Genomic DNA, 18,633 nt, shown 5'->3' with positions numbered 1-18,633 from the left:
TTATCCTGAAGGGACTATGCAAAATCCATGATAAAGTCTCAGAATCTAGAGACCTTGTGCGTGCAAAATTGTTGTTACTGCTCTTCATGTGCTATAATGCTCTTCTTTCTGGTGTCTTTATTTGATTATTTAGTTGTCTTATTTTATCAAATGTAATGGTTTTACAGTGGTGACAAGACCTTTCTTGTCTTTCTGCTGATTCATCATCCCACCATGATCGCCATCATTAAGCTTTGCCTTTCCCTTTTCCAATCCAGGGCACCAATTCTATTTGTGCCATTTTTACTCAATTACCGGCCGAAAGAAACTTTAAGAATGATCAATTTTCTCGAGCCTATTTGAATGTAATATTGAATTTGAACCATATATTATATTGACTATTGAATTAGATAAATAACTTAAACAAAGTGACTAAAGACCGCATGAATATATTTATTGGTCAATTATGTGTCAACACTAGTGTCGGTAAAAACTTCAAATAAAATTATAAATTTAGTAGGGTAAATTTCAGCTTTCAATTATTTGCTCAAACAGTCTTGAGTGAACTTTTGTAGTTCAAGTTTTTGCTACTTATTTGTGTGTGTTGTCTCTGTGGCATTTATCATTCACTGATACATGTCTATAAACTTAATCATTCTTAACCATGTTGTCATAAATTTAACATGTCTTAATCAATGATAGAGATCATAGAGAGGCCACGCACAAAGTAGTGGAGAAAATTTGAACCACTGTTTGGGCTACAACCTACGAGATTAAATTTTTTGCACCCTTTTGGGTATAACCTCTCTATGGTCTCAATCTTTGTTTGATACACATTCAGTTTATGACAATAAAATTAAAAAAATTTAATTGTATAATATATATCAGTCAACAATTAGAATTATAGAGAAATCACACTTATTTTAAGTGCAAAAGATTTGATCTCACAATCTACAGGTACATCATTTTTTAGCAGGGCAATGATTGGCAAGTGGCAGCTCCTGTGTTGGATTTGGAGCTAATAAGATATTATTTTTTATGTATGTTTTTCCGTAGTGTTTAACATAATTAATGGTTTAACCACGGCCCGCGCCCGGCCGACAAAAACTCAAGAGCGCTGTCCTAGAGTTTTGCCTGAAGAACCAGCTATAGCCTTTGGTTAAAAGAAAAGGTGGGATAATTGGATTCTAATGATTCTAAATTATTTATTTAATATTTATATTTTTATAGTTTTGACATTAATTGTTTGATATTTTATGAGATTTAAAATCCTATAAATTTAAAACCCCTCATTATAATACTATTAGAAACGGTTACAATAAAAAAATTCAAACATTTTGATTGAATAAATGCATAAAAATTATGTAAAAATAAGAAATAATAAATGGAAAATTAAAAAAAATGGTACATTTTACATAAATTAGGGTACATATAAAAGATAAAAAATTATGAGTACAAATGAATATTTAAAAATATAGGCGCTAAAAGAAATTAATACATGGGTACAAAATAAAACTAAAAAGAAAATACTACAAATTAAAAAAAAAAAATTGTTGCAAATTAAAAGTGGGTACAAACTAAAAATATAAATATATGATACAAAGTTTAGGCATAAAACATAAATATACCATATGTAATTTTTCTATCATTGATTAAATATACAATGTCACATGACGGTATATACATGGGTACAAACACAAATAAAACTTTAAAAAATAGGGGCACAAAAGAAACAATATATGGGTACAAATTAAAAATGAAAAGAAAATTGGTACAAATTAAAAAATATTTGCAAATTAAAAATAGGTACAAACTAAAAAAAAATATGATAAAAAATTTAGCCATAAATATAAATATACTAATTGTAACATTTTTAACACTAAAGGAATATATTTAAAAATAAAAATATTTTATTATTCAAATAATTAATGATGTTATTAATACCCAAGGACCTTAATCAAAAATTCAAAATGAATAGGATTTTAATCAATAGAGTACTAAAAAAAAGAATGTGAACCTAATTTTTCCCTTTAATAATAATAGTAAGCATCTTCCATCATTCAACATGAACGACCAAATGATTAGCATAAAGATTAGTTATAAATCTTGCCTTAATTATAAACAAGAAATGAAGTGGTGGATGACTTGTAAAGAGGATGCAAGTGGATTATGGAGCTGCTTGAGCCTTGACCATGCTCCAGCTTTTACTGTTATTGGGTCGGCGTCTTAAACATTAGCTCATTCTAAAGGACTTGTTTGATAAGTGTAATGACTAAAAGCCCCAATTTAGAGATAGTCAAGAGCTTTTCTGGAATTGCTTCTGTGACAAGCACTTATGGTTATAAGAATTTCGTGTAAAAGTGCTATTAAGTTAGAGATGTGTCAAAAAAGTCCCAATTTAAGAGGATGCAAGTGGTGAATGGCTTGTAAAGAGGATGCAAGTGGATTATGGAGCTGCTTGAGCCTTGACCATGCTCTAGCTTTTACTGTTATTGGGTCGGTGTCTTAAACTTTAGCTCATTATAAAGGACTTGTTTGATGAGTGTATAACTAAAAGCCCCAATTTAAGAGACAGTCAAAAGCTTTTTTGGAACTGCTTCTGTCAAGCATTTATGGTTATAAGAATTTCATCTAAAAGTGCTATTAAGTTAGAGATGTGTTAAAAAATTCCAGTACTTTTTTCTAATTACTAAGTTTTTTTGTCAAACAACGTCAGAAACGTTTTTTTTATTATCTAAAACACTTTTATAGACTTGAAAGAGTTTTTTTCCTAGTTAGATATATAGGTTTTGTTTTTGGACTTCACTCGCACGTTGACGAATGTATACACTACTAATTGGCAGGTTGAATAGATTAAACTTCTCTTTGCATTTTGAAAGTATGAGGATGATTGAGATGACATTGATAAGTACTTATCATGTCCAATTTTATTCTTTGTTGATGGCGACTCTCCTGTGTATTGAGACACCACACCTGATATGATCACATTCCAATAGCCAATTAGGAAACTTGCATGTGGTGAATGAGCAATTTTTCGGTGCGTTCAGAAATCATAATTAATGTCATTATCTTACTTAGAGGGACATTTTCAGAAAAAAAAATATCTTCACATGTATAATAACATAAGTATATTGTCCCATATGCCAGATACATTAAAAATCTCTCGTGTTCCTCAATCGCCTCAAACAATATGATTGGTTGATTTGCTAGGTATATTGGTTGGGCTTATGCCTATCTAAATTGGCAACTAATATCATGATTAAAGCGTACACTGCAAATAATTGTTTTTTTTTTTTTTTTATCCAACACAACAAAGTTGTTCAAGACGTAATTTTATATAGATCTCAGTTGATTTTTATCACGAAATATTTGAAACAATACAATTATGGTGTTGATTCCTTAAGAGAATACCAGACCAAGAACAGTGGATACAAAGAAAAAAAAATTAATTAAATAATTAACCGAGTTGTGCTGCATGCCGGAATTTTTTGAGGAGTTCTTTCGAACCCACAAGCAGTTAGTCTTTATAATAAATGTTACTAAAATCTAAATCGAATAATTTTTTTACTGCAAATACACAAGAAAACTTGGCTACATTTAAACTTGAACCTTTAATGAAGAATTACGAGGTCAAATAGCTAGAGGGCTTAAATAAAATTTTAACTGATGATGGTACAATGTGAAAAAATTAAAATATGGTGGTTCGTTTTGAAATTCACTGTAAATCTTGAGGGTGTAACATAATGCAGTTAACCCTAAATTAAATTGACTAGCCAAACAGATTATGAAGTCAATTACTAACTAGTTTAACAAAACATAAAGTTGAGAGTTGTGGCCCTGTTTAATCAGCTCTTCTGTTTTTTCTGTTCTTTCTGAACGAAAGTGACTTTGTTTTCATCTTTTCCAATCAGTTGTCACGTACTGTGTTATCCTGGAAACACTAAAGTGAAGCTTGAGCACGATCTTAATTATGTAAAAGCAAATTATAAATATGTAGATAACTAAAAGCTTCACCCTTGATTAATTAAAGTCTTAAAGTTCAACATTGTCATTAATTCTAACAATACAATCACCTATATTTACATGAACTAGTACTTCAAGCTAAATAGCGCTTGAAGAGCTGCATTCTGCATAATAACAATAATTAAAGTTCAAATCAAGCAGCCCAAATTTTGCCTAGCTACTTGCTAAATATATATCATCAGGACATAGAGGTGATCTTATGCTGCTAGCTAGATTACGGAATTAGACTCAATTGAAGAAAATGCATCGAGAAGGTTGATCCAACTATCATCTTCCTCCTCATCTTCTTCCCCACTCATTTTGCTCCATTGAACATTAGGACTCTTCTCAATTTCATCATTCCTTGCAAACCGGCCTCTGATGCGCGGCCGGCTGTCTGCCAATGTCTTCCTACAAGCATACTGAACACAGAAATAATGCCAAGTTTTAGTGCTTCTTCATTAAGAAAAAGAAAAGGGAGAGAAGGAAATTAAAGGTTTGAGGTTCAAATGTAGTGATATTGTAATAAAGCGTAAGGTCCGTATACTTTTATTACTTGATATAAGGGAGTAGTACCCTTTTCTTAAGATATGAAGGATTCATCAGCAGAAGTGGTTAATTAATTAACTCAGACACATTTTGTGGCTACTTGGTCACTTTAGTTTCTTCAATTAAACGGGTTTCATGCTTTTGCATTTAGGCAATGTGTAAAATTAATTTCCAAATAAAAGAACTTGATGATCTAAGTGTTAAAAAAACCAAAATAAAAATACCACTCTATCTTGGAAAAGTTTACAATTTCAAACAGACGTCCAAGAGTAAGACATAGAGTGTTGAACGTCTGTTAATAGGACCTGCATAGACATATAGATGGAATGAAAGTTGATCTGTCGACAGGATCAGGAATTTATGAAATTGAAAATAAAATTGGCCAACAGAAAGATAAAGAGTTTGGAATAATGTTGATATAAGTAGTTCAAATTTAGTGTAAACTATCGCTGTATAAAAAATAATTTATTAACTTACTTTGTTGCATGACATGCCACTACATCTATACCTTGCTATTTTATTCATACACAAAAAACTCAAATAATATATACGTGATGAACTTCACAATTAATTACAATAGACACTCGTTTAACTACGTAGAAATGATTATTTCATACGTTGTACGCACTCAAATGTTTGAGTATATGGGGTGCCGCTTAACTCTCGCCCGTGGAGTTAATCTTTTCTTTGCACAAATGATTCAACTAGTGTACATTTTAATTGTCATTTCATTCAGTTTTTTCGAACAACCACTCCATTAGTCCATTATAGAGCTAGGCCAAGCTAGCTCCCAAAAACTTATATGTCAAAAATGCACTACCATATCCTTTCCACTATTTGAAATGAAATAGAAACAATGTAGGATGTGACAGACGCAGACCATGGAATCATGCATAGTAGGCAAAAGGAGTAAATTAAGTAGCTAAAATTTTACACTAGAGAATATAATCAACGTGTGAAAATCGTGGGCCAAAAAGCAACAAGAACTAGGCCACCATATACATAAATCTTAAAGTGGCACTAGCTAGTGGGTCGGGTTAAGCAGCAACTTAGAAGAAAGATATATAAGAGGGCAAAAGTTACTTGGTTTCCTCCCATTTAAGAAGATTTTTTTTATGGTGGTGGTAGTCACACAACCATTTTTACCTTTTATATACTCTTAATTTTTTGTCATTGGATCATTAAATTGAAAAAGATTAAAAAATAAAATTAAACAAAGAGTGTGTGAGAAATAAAAATGGATGTGTGAGTAGACCACCCTCTTTTTAAGGACAAATACAGTTTGATATGAGTACAAAAACTTCTTTTTGTATAGTGTTTCTTAATAATCTTTTTAATAAATGTATCAGACATTTGCAGTTAAAAAGAAACGACAACTGTGTATTTAATCTGTATAAAGTATCTATATACTATGAGGTGCAGAGCAATGTTCAAATCAAAGCAAATAATTAAATAGTTAATTAATTGAAGTAGAGTGGTATTGCCTTAATGGTCTTGTTGAAGTTTCTTTGGTTGCGCTTGCTTCTATACCTCTCAATTCTCTCCTTCTTCTCCTCGGGACTATACCGACAGGCTTTGCTCATCCCTTCTATAATCATACTGCTCTCACTCGACAGCGAACTACTTTCTGATGATGATCTATTATAACCACCATACTGCAATTGCTGCACTACTTGCACCCCATTACTGTTCTTGCTATTAATTGTCTGCATGCATCCACAATATTGTAGCACAAATAGACAAAATTATATTAATTCAAGTAAAACCCTAGCTACAACCCGACAATGTCGACGAGTGACACATGAGAGCAAAAATACAAAATATTCTCTTGTCACATTGTGTTAGCCCTAAATCCTCACGTTATTTGAGCAAGCCCCACCACCAACGCCCCAACGAACAAAGAGTAAATCACCTCGAATTATTGATCAAGTTAACTCTTATCTAAATGCACAGTTGCAGTAAGTAACATATAGAAGTAAATTTGGACAACCGAGCAATGATCATGTTAGTTTTTCGTATGGAACTGAGGAAATTATGTTAACTTTTGTCTATCAATGTAATAATAGTCTAGGAACATAAGTATTTTACGGTGTGGTATGAAACTATACGAACTCAATTGTCTCCATATTAAATCGAACCTGCAAATCCAAGTCCCCAGTGCTACAAACCCGGCGGACATGGCCAGTTTCTGACTCCAGCAAGTCGGAGACCAACTTGTGGGTCCCGCAAGTGCTGACGCTTCGCTGAATCATGTTCGGGTCCGGTTCTCCGTAGCACTCGTGAGCCCCGTTGCTGATCGGCGAGGCTACGTAGCTGCTGGAGCCGCTGCTACAGCTGTTGCTGAACTCGGCGGAGACAAGGTGGTCGTGATGATACGGCACCGGAAGAGCCGCATGCGAGCCGTGATGATACTGAAAATCGGGGGCGCGTGGGAATGCGGTGCTATTGTGTCCGTACATTGGCGCGTGAGGTGTGTAGTAGGGTTTTGGGAAGGTTTTTGGAGTTTCTGTTCTAATGAGTGGAGCGAATACTGGAGAGTTTGGAGAGATGGATAGATTTACGGACGCGGATGGAAGGCTGGGACTTTGTGCGGGGGTACTTAAAGGGAAGAAGGCAAGGGAGGTGAGAGGTGAGGATCTTCCTCGCCGGATCCTCTTTGTGAGATCTGTTTATCATAAATTGTGCGATCAATTTTTATTAGATACTATTTATATTCAAATTTAAATAAAAAAATTTATAGTGATTTCTGACCGCATCATGTACGATGAATGAATGTGATTGGAGGATTTGTAAAATCCTTGGATCAGGCAAGATCTTCTGGGTGGGGCCCATAGAGAGCAGAGGAGATGTGACTGGAGAGACTGCATGGTGACGTGGATGATGATGTCATGCTTTTAGGGAAAGGGTTGACCTGGTTTAACTCCTGCTGCTGCTAGGGTTTGGAGTTTGGGGTCTGGGACATGGAATGATGAGACGTTAGCCTACCAGTACTCACAAGGCGTCTACACATGACCTCTCACGACAATGTTGAAGGCCCCCCTCTTAAGACTGGCTTTAGGTAGTAACCTCTCTTGTAGGTGCTATATGTCTGCACTCTTTTAATCTTTCACTACACATTGTTTAATTTTCAGTGACCCAATTAAATGAATTGAACAAAATTAAAAGACAAACAAAGTCTATGTAAGATAAAAGGAGGCGTGTAAATAGCACCATTCATGTTGTATCTACCATTTTATGTTGCCAAAATGAGTGAATAAAATTGTAAAAAGGAGTGTGATATCCACACCCTCCCATTTTACTTCTCACACACCTTTTTAATTTTTGGCTTCGGATCGGATGAATTAAAAAGATCAACAGACATAAATTATTAAGAGGTATGTGAGAAGTAAAATGGGGTGTGTGAATAACACACCCCTTGTAAAAATATAGAAAACGCTTTATGGCTCTCCAAAAACATTATATTGGTAATCCAGTAGGCACCAGCATATATATATCCAACTGATGGTTTGCTTATATTTATCTTAATTGATTGAAGGACAATGAATATTCAAGGGTTAAAATCATCACTTCAGTAAATCACATCGGGGGCCTAATTCTAGAGGGAGGAAGAGAGATAAGTACAAAGGAAGGGGAGTGTGTCCAACGATTTGTACAGTGTCCACAGAACCATCATTTGCATATCCTATGTTCGGGTTGGCAGGCTTGGATATTTTGTTTTTGTGTTGCCAATTTTTATATTTGCTTTTGTTATTAGAACTTTAAAAAAATGTTAATTATTAGATAAAGGGATCTTCTCTGGATCATTTCCACCAAATTCACTCAATCAATCAATTTGGGCCCTAGAAATTTGATCTAATGGCTACAAACAAGGGGCTCCTTTAAAAGTTATAATAATTTTAGTTGTTGAATCAAATTCAAGGGCCCGGATTAGATGATTAGGTGTATTTGATGGAAGGAATCCGAAGATAATCCCTTTCCAATTACTAGCACTTTAAAAATTCAAATATTCATTTGTTTATTTCATTAAGACAAAGCATGCACAAGTCAATTGCGGAAAATATAAGTAATCATGAACGAGATGAAGCATCAAGAATGACCGGAATTATAATTATAATAGTGCGGCGGAATTATTATAAAAATCCTAAAAAATCGTGTTCCTTTTGGATTTCCTTCTTGATCAATAACAACCGCAGCAGCGTTGTCATCATATCGTATTATCATACTGTTGTCGCGTTTGAGTTCTTTACAAGTACGTACTGGCAGTGGCAAGGCCAAGATTTGCCTAGCGGAGGGGAGAAATTCAAAAGAGTGCAAAGTTCAATCGAAGCGGTTGCTTTCACATTGGAGAGTGCAAAGTTTTGAGTCAATATTCATAGCAGAAAATAGTCTCTGCATCAAGGCGGTTGTAAGCAATAATATCAAAGCTAATGTAAGAAGCTTAAATTGACCAGGATTAGATCCTCTTAAAATATTAGGCGCTAGTCAAACAACGGATTGGAACCTAGCATTTAGGTGCTTAGGCGAGATATAGGTAGGAGCTTAGATAGATTTAAATTATCGTAAAATAAGTATTAAACAATATTTACATTGTTTTTAAAAAGTAATACAATATTTATAAATAATGTGAGAGTTTAAGATAAATACAATGAGAGTATTAAAAGAGAAAATAAAAATACATACAAGAATAATAAAAATAATAATAAATGAAAGAAATGGGTTAATAAACCACAAAAATAAGGTGGGGCTAGACGCAAACCAACCCCTTTAAACCCAATACCAAATTTAAAACAATCTCAACTTTTGCTATCTTTGTAACCAAACGCAAACCAACCCCTTTAAACCCAATACCAAACAGAACTCTTCTTTTTCGATGTCTGCTAATCTCCATGCCATGGCTATGGTTTCTTCTTCAGCCCATCTTCTTTCCTCCATCTTCTCTCCCCCCTCCCCCCAACCTAGCTCTCTCCTTCGTCTTCGTCATTCCTCTGCAAATCCAACCAAATTATCGCCATTTCTCTGCAAATTCGACCAAGACAGCGGAGGGGCTGAACCAACACTCCTAGGCGTGTTTGCTGGCGAGGGGAAAGGCGGCTGCCACTCCTCACCCTCACATAGCTTTGCCACTGCATACCGGGCAAATCCATTATATGTAAAATAAAAGATACACATGTAAACCCTAACAATATCATTATCTAGTGATCGATGCATTTAAACCACATTTGAATGTTCCTATAACTTCGTATTGCAGAAAATTCTAACTGCAGCAAACCCTAGCTATCAATATAAATGATGATACTTGCAGGTGTAGACTTCTTTATGATGTCTTGAGTTTAATCTTCTCTTCTCTAAGAGTTCTTTTTTGTATTATTGCTCACAATAGGACAAGCATCAATAATGAACGTATATATCCTGCGAAGAGAGACCGTCCTCTTTTGTAGTGAAACTATAGAGTAGGATTCACTCTTCTCCTATTTTCATTCTCTTCTCTCCCTCTTCTCACAGTGTTCTTTTTGTCTTTTTCTCTCTAATATGTTAACGTGGCTTAATCGTGACTGTTTAAATAGAAGTGAAAGGAAAGGGAGAGAGATTAGAAGGGGAGACAATCCTCCTCCTGAAACTACACCACCTATTATGAAGGAAGTTGTCGATAAAATCGTCCCCTGTAATTTAGCAGAAGGAACTTTTCCCAAAAAATGTCATCTTTAATGACTTATAGCCCAAATAAGCTCAAGACGTCAAACTGGCAACACTGCGAAGTCAACCTTCTTTAATTCACCATAATCAAACTGGCTTGGAGATACCGTCTGAAATTTGATACAATTATTTTGAGAGACTCACAAATCCACTCCAACTAAAATTACTCCAAAGTTCCTTCATTTTATTGCTTTTTGGCCAAAGTAGATTCACATGTCCTACAATTGAAATATAAAGAAAATTTATCAAAATTCTCTCAAAATGATCAATAAACTATAACTAAACTTAATTACGGTAAAAATATAGAACAATATCGACTCATCAATCTACTTCCTACCGATGTTTTGGTATTGCTTTATTGCCATCCAATTATTGACAGCGGATATGTGCTTAGTTACTCAATTGCTTGGCTAGATATTTTTAGGTTGTTGGCCTGGTTGTGTTGGATACTTACTTGTCAAGACGTCTAAACATACAGGAATTATATAAAAGGACAAGCACCATTTAGCATGCAATAATGAACCTAATTAAATTTTAGCTGTCAAAAACTTTCTCCTTGCCTTCTCTCTATATATCTGTCAATCGTCGATACAGATGGTCTGCCAATTTTATCCAATTCAGGTTGCTATCAATTTTTCTAGCCTACATTTGACTCTCTCTCTCTCTCTCTCTCTCTCTCTCTCTCTCTCTCTTATTTTGTATATTTATGATATTTTTGGCTAAAGATAATATTCACTTTAGAGGTCCGTAGTTTTAATTAGATTTCTTGACCTGAACTTTGGAGACAAGGCCTTACTTTGAAAAAATATTTTGTAATATTTTCTGTCATGAATTTATGAATGCATGAACCAATTGGAACATTCGGTCAAACAGTGTAGTAGCAAGGCAAGAGTTGGGCAGAACTTTTTCAAACTGGTCCTAAATACACACACACACACACATATATACTCCCCTCCCTGTTTAGTCCAAGACATTTCCTGTGAGAAATCTAGAAAATCTTTACCCAACTTGCATTTGACAACAAATAAATAACCCCACCACTACTTAGATCCACATGAGAGCTACAGAGTGAGAGAGTTATTTAACACATCCAGCTCCATGTGAGGAGCATAAAGTACTCCCAATCATATGAATATTGAAGTATATTGGAAATTTTGGAAACAAAACATTATATTAGGATTTTATGACAGGAAACTGTTATAATCCATAGCTAGTTATATTCTAAAGACATCGGGCTCTTTTTGAAATATTTTTAAAATGACTGAAAGTATTTTTAGACAAAAAAATTTTGGGTTCCAAAAGCACTTGAAATGCTTTCTGTTTTTTCCAAGAAAAACTTTAAGTGCTTTTATAGGATTCACTTGCATTTTTACTAAGGATTGGTTCCAAAAATATATTCATCAAAAGTGTTTTCAGTCATTTTAAAAGCACTTACAAACGAGCCCATAAGCACCAACCCTCTTGTTAGCTAGGAAGGATATCACATATATAGTTAAGATCCTGTTAACTATGATCATCAAAGTGTCATTGTCTTCCTTGTAAATCATCACTATTGGAAAAAATATTACAAATAAACCTGATTTTTTTCTTTTTCACTTGGATCCCTCATGCTTGCCACTGAAAGTAGAAATTTATTTCAATGTTCTGCAGTGAACCCATTTCTCTACTCCTATCGGAAGTGCTTTTGTAAACACTTTTGAAGTTTGAAAATTACGTGACTGTCAAATATAACATAATTAAACTGTGCAGAAGAAGAAAATTTTCAAAAGCATGCTTTAGAGAAATCAGTATTATTTGAAGTTGGATTTCAAAAAAAAAAAATGCTAGGCCTTAAAATTAAATGCACTTTGGGACACGAATAATGCTAACACTAACAATTAACATCAGTGTATATATATCAACTTTACTTTACTTTGAAATAGTTCAAAGGGCAGTTTGATTTTGAAACAAACGAGAATATTTCATGTTGGTGATAAATTTTTAATTAAGTGCTTGTCTGACCTCTTCACCTATTACCAATTGTTTTTCAGTTGAATTCTCTCACTCTAACAAACTGAACCCCTTCAAACTTCCTTCAGTCTTCTTAGTCTTGTTGGACGTTAGACCCTCCAACGGCTAATAGGTTTAGACAGTTAGTAAGGATTTGCATGGAGTATAAGTAAGGTTAGGGTTTAGTTAGTAGTTATAGCTTATACCTCAAGTACAGTTAATATTCTGGTTTTCCTTGGAAGTAAGGGCTCCTGATTCTATCATATTTGAAATGAGATTTGGTGGATCAAATCCTTGACTGCAAAGAATCCTAATGATATCATTATTGGAAGGTTCATTAGGGTTAAGTCGGTATAAATAGTGAGGATAGGTTCGAGTTATACAGTGGTGGTGAGTGTACAAAAGCCCTAGCTCGAGTTCTTGCTGCTGTTCATCTTCACTGTGCCGTCAAGGACGACTTCACAAGGTTTGTTTCTTATGGTGTTTCGATCTGCATGAACCAGTTATGTTTTACAGGTCTAACTTTATTCGCAAACGGACAAGGACATTCTCTGAATAGATTTCTGGTGTAACTTAATACCAAACTTAGTATTATCGATCTAGACCACCAAGATATTCTTTCATAACTAATCAGTAATTCCTAATCACCACTAAGCTTAATTGGCATGAGTGTACTAAAATTTCTGTCTCCGATCAATGTTCTTGAAATCTAGGGAACAGAGATATTGCATGCTTGACCTAAATCTCTTATGATGATGTAAACTTTGAAAACTTTCCCAAGGTAATCAATTTAGATGTACATTGACCATGCGAGAGAGAGGGGACCTCTTTAGCATCTTCTATATAATGAAACGTAGGTCCATGAGAATCATCTATATCACTTCAAAAAGGAGTATCTATTGTTCAGAAACTCAGTCACAACAAATCAATTGCCTCCAAGATCCTTTTTCTGTATACACAGCTCACAAAGTAACCAACTGGCCAGGGCAGGGCTTAGACAACAAGACGTTTCGTTCCTCGGTTGGTCAATAACTAGGTTGAAGCCATTCCAAGCCAATTGGATCGAACAAAATTTGTGTACTCTTAATTATTGCTTGCAGCACTATGCCATTGCGTAACGTAAACAACGTAATGTTGCAGTGCTATTCTACCAACTTGCATGATGTACTTGTCCCATATGTCGCTGATTTATTTTCCTTTTTCCCATTATTACTTGCATATATGCATAATAAAGTCCGTGCAATACTCAAATTGTACCTATATGTGTGTGTGTAGATAATACTTTAATTTCCATAGAAGCATGCATGCTGGCCTCAAATATTATGAGAGAACTGCATGCATGGCCTCGAATTTTATTTATACTGCTAAAACATTTAAATTTTTTTTTATAATGAATGGCGTACGCTTGCAGGTATTAATTTGCATTATGTATTTGTAATACATGAGAGGGATCTTGATGTTTTTCTTCGAGTACTCTTGCGGGACCTTGATACCAATCGGCTGAGACTCATCATAACACAATGCATCGCACTTATATTAAAGCCGCACGCAGCCTCAGATATAACATGGTGAAATTACAAGAACTGTATCAATAAACCTAATACTGACACAAATTTCACGAAAGCAATCTTAAAACCTTGCAACAAACATGAAATCAATCATAGTCTTTATTCTACTCAAAAAACCCTAATAATATATCAAAATCTATACTCTAACATAGTAAGAAACCAAAGTTGATAATTGACTTGCTAGCTTTTCTATTATTTTCTTCTGGCTTTCTATTATTTTTTTTTTTCACCTTTTATTTCGTATATACTTGCAAAGAAAAGAATCTTCAGTATGCAAGTTCTGCTAGGCTATGAGATCGAAATAATGCATGCCTATAACCTAGTAGGCAATTGTGCTCTTATTCATGTGGTGGACCTTTGGAACATGCAGGTGGGGTTTCTTCTAGATAACGAAATTAGGTAGCTTGTTGTGGGTTTGTGATCAATGGGGTCAACAAGAAATTAGAACAGTTTCCCCACTAGCATAAGTGATTCTGAGACCATGTGATTGTTATCAGCCTCAAGTAAAGGGATTCTCCATTGCGAGTAAGAGCTAATTTTAATGAGGTTATTTGTCTAATAAATGTTTATATGTGTTTAAAAAATAAATTATCGTTTAATACAATTTTTTATGAATTAGTAATAAAAGAGTATTGTTCATTAAAAAAATAAAATGAACGATATTCTGTCAATTTTCATTGACATTCACTAGTCGGATCATAATAGTGAAGGTTTTGGAAGGCTTGCAGATATATTATGCTTTATTTTGGTTAGTCCTTTTATTTTTTTGGGAGTTATTATTTTGGTTAGTCAATGAAGCTCTCATGATTGCTTTGATGATACGGCTAGGGTTTTTGGAAAATCAATGTTGATTTTATTTATATCAGAGCCGAAGTGTTCAGTTCGGTTGGAAGCAGAACCGTCAGAAGACAAGTATCGAATCCAAATTGAACTAGAACATGTTCAGTTCAGAAAGTATTTAAATCAAACCAAAATAGCTGGTTTGGTTGGTTTTTCCTAATTGTACAATAGAAAGTTAAGGTTTCACTGTAAAACCAATTGGTAATATGGGGAATAACCCAATTTACTTATAAGCATATGCAAGGGATCTTCTCTTCTTGTCAATGTGAGATTCATTCTCAACATTGTCAATGTGAGATTCATTCTCAACACGCCCTCTCATGTGTGGCAATTTTTTAAGCCTAATATGTAGACAACACAACTCGGATAAGTGGAGCACGTGTGGCCATTAGGCTTCACACTTGGGACACCTGATAACAGTATAACAAGCTTAACAACTTATGATCATATGGTTGTAATAGTGACAAGTGTAATCATCTTGTAAGGTTTGTAATAGCTTAGGGAGTAAGCAATCTAGTTAGATATATACTCCTGATAACTACCATTGTAATTAGTTAAGAAAAACAGTTAATGAAAAATGTCTAAAACCTCTCTCTCTCTCTCTCTCTCTCTCTCTCTCTCTCTCTCTCTTCGAATATTCTTTTTTCTTCTACAAGAATACAATTCTCCATCTCTGTCTTTACATTTACATGGTGTCATTTGCCAGAAAAGCCTCGTGCTTGATGGTTTATTGATCTAGGTTCTTCTGCTTCCGCACTGATTCTCGATTTAGGGTTTATCATTACCCTCTTCTTCTCTGTTTCTCGATGCTCGTATCTTGCACACCAGGTGTTTGATCTTACACCTTAAAGACTTTTTCTCTGGGTTCTTGATTGGTATTCAATCATGGTGACTGCAACACAATTGCATATTCTTCAATCTCCTATTACTACTCTAATTTTATCAGTTTCTTCATCCGTATCCGCGAAACTTGATGAATTCAACTACCTTACATGGCATTTCCAGATGGAGCTTCTTCTAGAAGGACATGGAATTATGGGTTTTGTGGATGGTACAAACCCTTGTCATGCGAGCTTTGATACTCGGAATTCCAGTGATTCCACTATGTCCTCATGTGATTCTCCTCCCAAACCTGACATTGACACATTCAAGATTTGGAATATGCATGATAGGACTCTAATGCAACTCATCACTGCAACATTATCTCCTTCTACAACATTGTCCGAGAGAGGGTTGCTAAGAAATTACTTCAAGTTCATTGTCTCTTCAAATGAACAATTTGCTTATATTCTTATTAAAGGGTTGTCTACTCCATTGTTTAGACACACTGCTACAATCTCAAGCTACGTAAATCCCATCCTATGATTGAGGAGGGATGATAACAATATAACAAGCTTAACATCAATCTAGTTAGATATATACTCCTAATAACTACCATTGTAATTAGTTAAGAAAAACGGTTAATGAAAAATATCTTTCCCTGTCTAAAACACCTATCTTTCTTCGAATACTCTTTCTTCTTCTGCAAGAATACTATTCTCCATCTTTGTCGTTACATTTACAACACCTTGCTCTAATATCATGTAGAAATTGAAATTCCACCATAAAACCAATTGGCAATATGAGAAGTAACCGAACTTACTTATAAGCCCATGCAAGGTCCATCTTCTCATCAATGTGGAATTCATTCTCAACAAGCCTCATCACGTACCTATGGTGAATTTTCAAGCCTAACACATAGACAACACAAATCGGGTGACGTGGAGCATGTGTGGCCTTTGGATTTCACACAAGGGACAATCGGCTCTGATACCATGAAGAAAGTTGAGGTTCCACCATAAAACCAATTGACAATATGTGGACTAGCCCAACCTACTTATATGAACATGCAAGGTCTCTTCTCTCATCAATGTATGATTCATTCTCAACATGCACGATGTTTGTCCAACCATAATAGCAATTGAGATAGCCGATAAGAAGACCCAATATACCTCCAAAAATTGTCAAATATGTCCGAATTTCTAAGAATAAAAACCCATAATCAATTCATTCCACACTTTGAAAGCCCTTCACTTCAACCCAAACCATCAATCCACCCATACCCGCAACTCCAACATTTATTGGTTATAATAAAAAAGGGAACTTTATTGGCACTCTAAAAATCTAATTGTGCACTCCTCATAAGAGTAAATTTCTTTCTAAATATAGAAAGTTTGGAGTGCACAATTAGATTTTAGAGTGCCAATAACAATTCCTTAAAAAAAAGAGTGTTATAAAAAAAATGTTCAAATTGACCCAACTCATCGTTTTAGTCCTCTCACTTTCACTTTTAAAACTAATTTAGAAGACCAAACTTATCGTTTTGGTCTCTCACTTTCACTTTTAGGGGACGTTTGTTGCAAGGAACTATCTCGGACTGGCCTAGAGATTGGCTTAGACTAGACTAAGTTGGATTGACTTAATGAAACGTTTGATACAGTGACGGACTAAAAGAAGGATAATTAACAATTATAATATTATATTATTTAATACACATCCAATAATATTTTATTGTTAATTTAGTATATTTTATTCGAGCTTTTGCCCTTTTTTTATGTGTCTAGAACACTCTTTCGTTCTGTACCCTTTATTAATTCAACAATATTTTAATTTTTTTTTTATCCTACCTCTCTCTAGACTCTCTCTGGAGAGTTCTTTCTTTACTTCCTAGTTTCGTCCCCCATAACACTCAATTTCCCCATCATTTGTCCTGCAAAACCACAACCTTCAAAATCATTTTTCCTGTGCAAAATCGTCCTCAAAACTACTCTCTCCTCCGTCTCCGTCTCTCCATTGCTCTTTGTCCCAAAGCTACTTTCTCCCCTTCTCTATCCATTTCTCTTTTGAAATTTTCTAGGAAAAAGGAAAATTTTCTAGGAATTTTCGAGAATAAGGAAGAATTTTCCTATTAGGATTGTTGCTGTTATGGTTTTGCATTTTTTTTTTTTTCGAATTTTGGTGTTGAGATTTAGGTAGCGATGAGGCTGGGTTTCGATCTGGGAAATGGGTTGGCAAATCAAGTTGCCCAGAAGCATGCTTGCGAGCTTGCGGATATGTAGTGTTTATAAACTTGCATTGTGCAATCATTTTTGGAGATGAGATTAGAAATCCCATGGTTTTTGGACCCACTAGTCTCTTCTTTAGTCGAAGCAAGTGAGAGCTAATCTCATTAAATCTAAGCCTTCCAGGAAACAAACACGGGACTGGACTAAGAGTTAGTCTAGTTCAGTCCAGTAAATTTTAGTGAGGGCAAACAAACACCCCCTTAAGGGCCTAATTGACCAGTCCCTTCTTCAATGCTGGGTTTGGAGGGCATGACAAAAGAGTGGATGATTTTGGCTTTGGGGATTACACACATGGGTGTTCGCGTAGGGGTTTGCATTAGAGAATCAAATGTACAAAAAATTATGAAGGCAATTACTGACTGTAAGAAGTGGAATTCGGAAGGTGGGAATAGAAAATGGTGAATGTGAATTAACTTTTCTTATACAAGAAACATCCTAATATTGTTGAATGATGAAGAATACGATTTATTTCCCATAATGGCCTCTTCTAGTTAGGGATGTCTCAACTAATCTTATTTGGGGGACACTTTATGGGGCGGCTTTATATTGTTTTTTCATAATCTAAATCGTTTACTTTCAAGTCTTAATTAAAAAATCATGCTCGCAACGATAATCTTTTGGATGTAAGACCTAAGAACTAAATAGTTCGAAGCATTCAAATACATTATGTGTATGGAGTGGATCTATGACATCATATATGTAAGCAAATGGATTCCTTTTTTTTTTTGGGTGAAAAACTCATTTTGAAACGTATTATGCGTTCTTTGCAATGATCAAAACTGTTTACTTTTAACTTTTCATTCATAGATTATTCTTGCAACATATGAATTCATTCCAAAACAATTTATTTGTTTGATTCTTATTTTTTAATATTAGCCAAATTGAAAATGTTTGAGCCATCTAATTAT

General features: G+C 34.6%; 1 protein-coding gene across 2 annotated transcripts; it reads right to left on the bottom strand.

Annotated features, from left to right (window-relative positions):
• Positions 1–3,969: 3,969 nt before the first annotated feature.
• LOC103948926 (zinc finger protein CONSTANS-LIKE 4) lies at positions 3,970–7,197 on the bottom strand. 2 transcript variants are annotated; one of them, XM_048568909.1, is made up of 3 exons: positions 6,669–7,197; positions 6,015–6,194; positions 3,970–4,403 (listed from the first exon to the last, which is right to left on the bottom strand). In XM_048568909.1, exons 1-3 carry the CDS (start codon positions 6,987–6,989, stop codon positions 4,212–4,214), a joined length of 693 nt encoding a protein of 230 aa, XP_048424866.1. In that variant the 5' UTR covers positions 6,990–7,197; the 3' UTR covers positions 3,970–4,211. The 2 variants fall into 2 exon arrangements, with proteins under 2 accessions (XP_048424866.1, XP_009358290.3); XM_009360015.3 differs by having other exon boundaries at positions 6,015–6,236; positions 6,669–7,195.
• Positions 7,198–18,633: the final 11,436 nt, after the last annotated feature.

This window comes from the organism of the source record quoted next, unplaced genomic scaffold, assembly GCF_019419815.1.
Source record: "Pyrus x bretschneideri cultivar Hongxiangsu unplaced genomic scaffold, Pyrus_bretschneideri_v1 Contig5, whole genome shotgun sequence".
Lineage (NCBI taxonomy): Eukaryota > Viridiplantae > Streptophyta > Magnoliopsida > Rosales > Rosaceae > Pyrus > Pyrus x bretschneideri.
The sequence above is the reverse complement of the archived record's forward strand: the minus strand, read 5'-3'. Positions and strand labels throughout refer to the sequence as shown.

Bases quoted from the DNA above. Each gene is read 5' to 3' on its own strand.
- LOC103948926 (XM_009360015.3), bottom strand. From the start codon at position 6,989: ATGTACGGACACAATAGCACCGCATTCCCACGCGCCCCCGATTTTCAG. The intron at 6,237-6,668 runs GTTCGATTTAAT...GGATGCATGCAG, and splicing joins CTGGGGACTTGGATTTGCAG to ACAATTAATAGCAAGAACAG. The intron at 4,404-6,014 runs GCAATACCACTC...TTCTGTGTTCAG, and splicing joins ACTTCAACAAGACCATTAAG to TATGCTTGTAGGAAGACATT.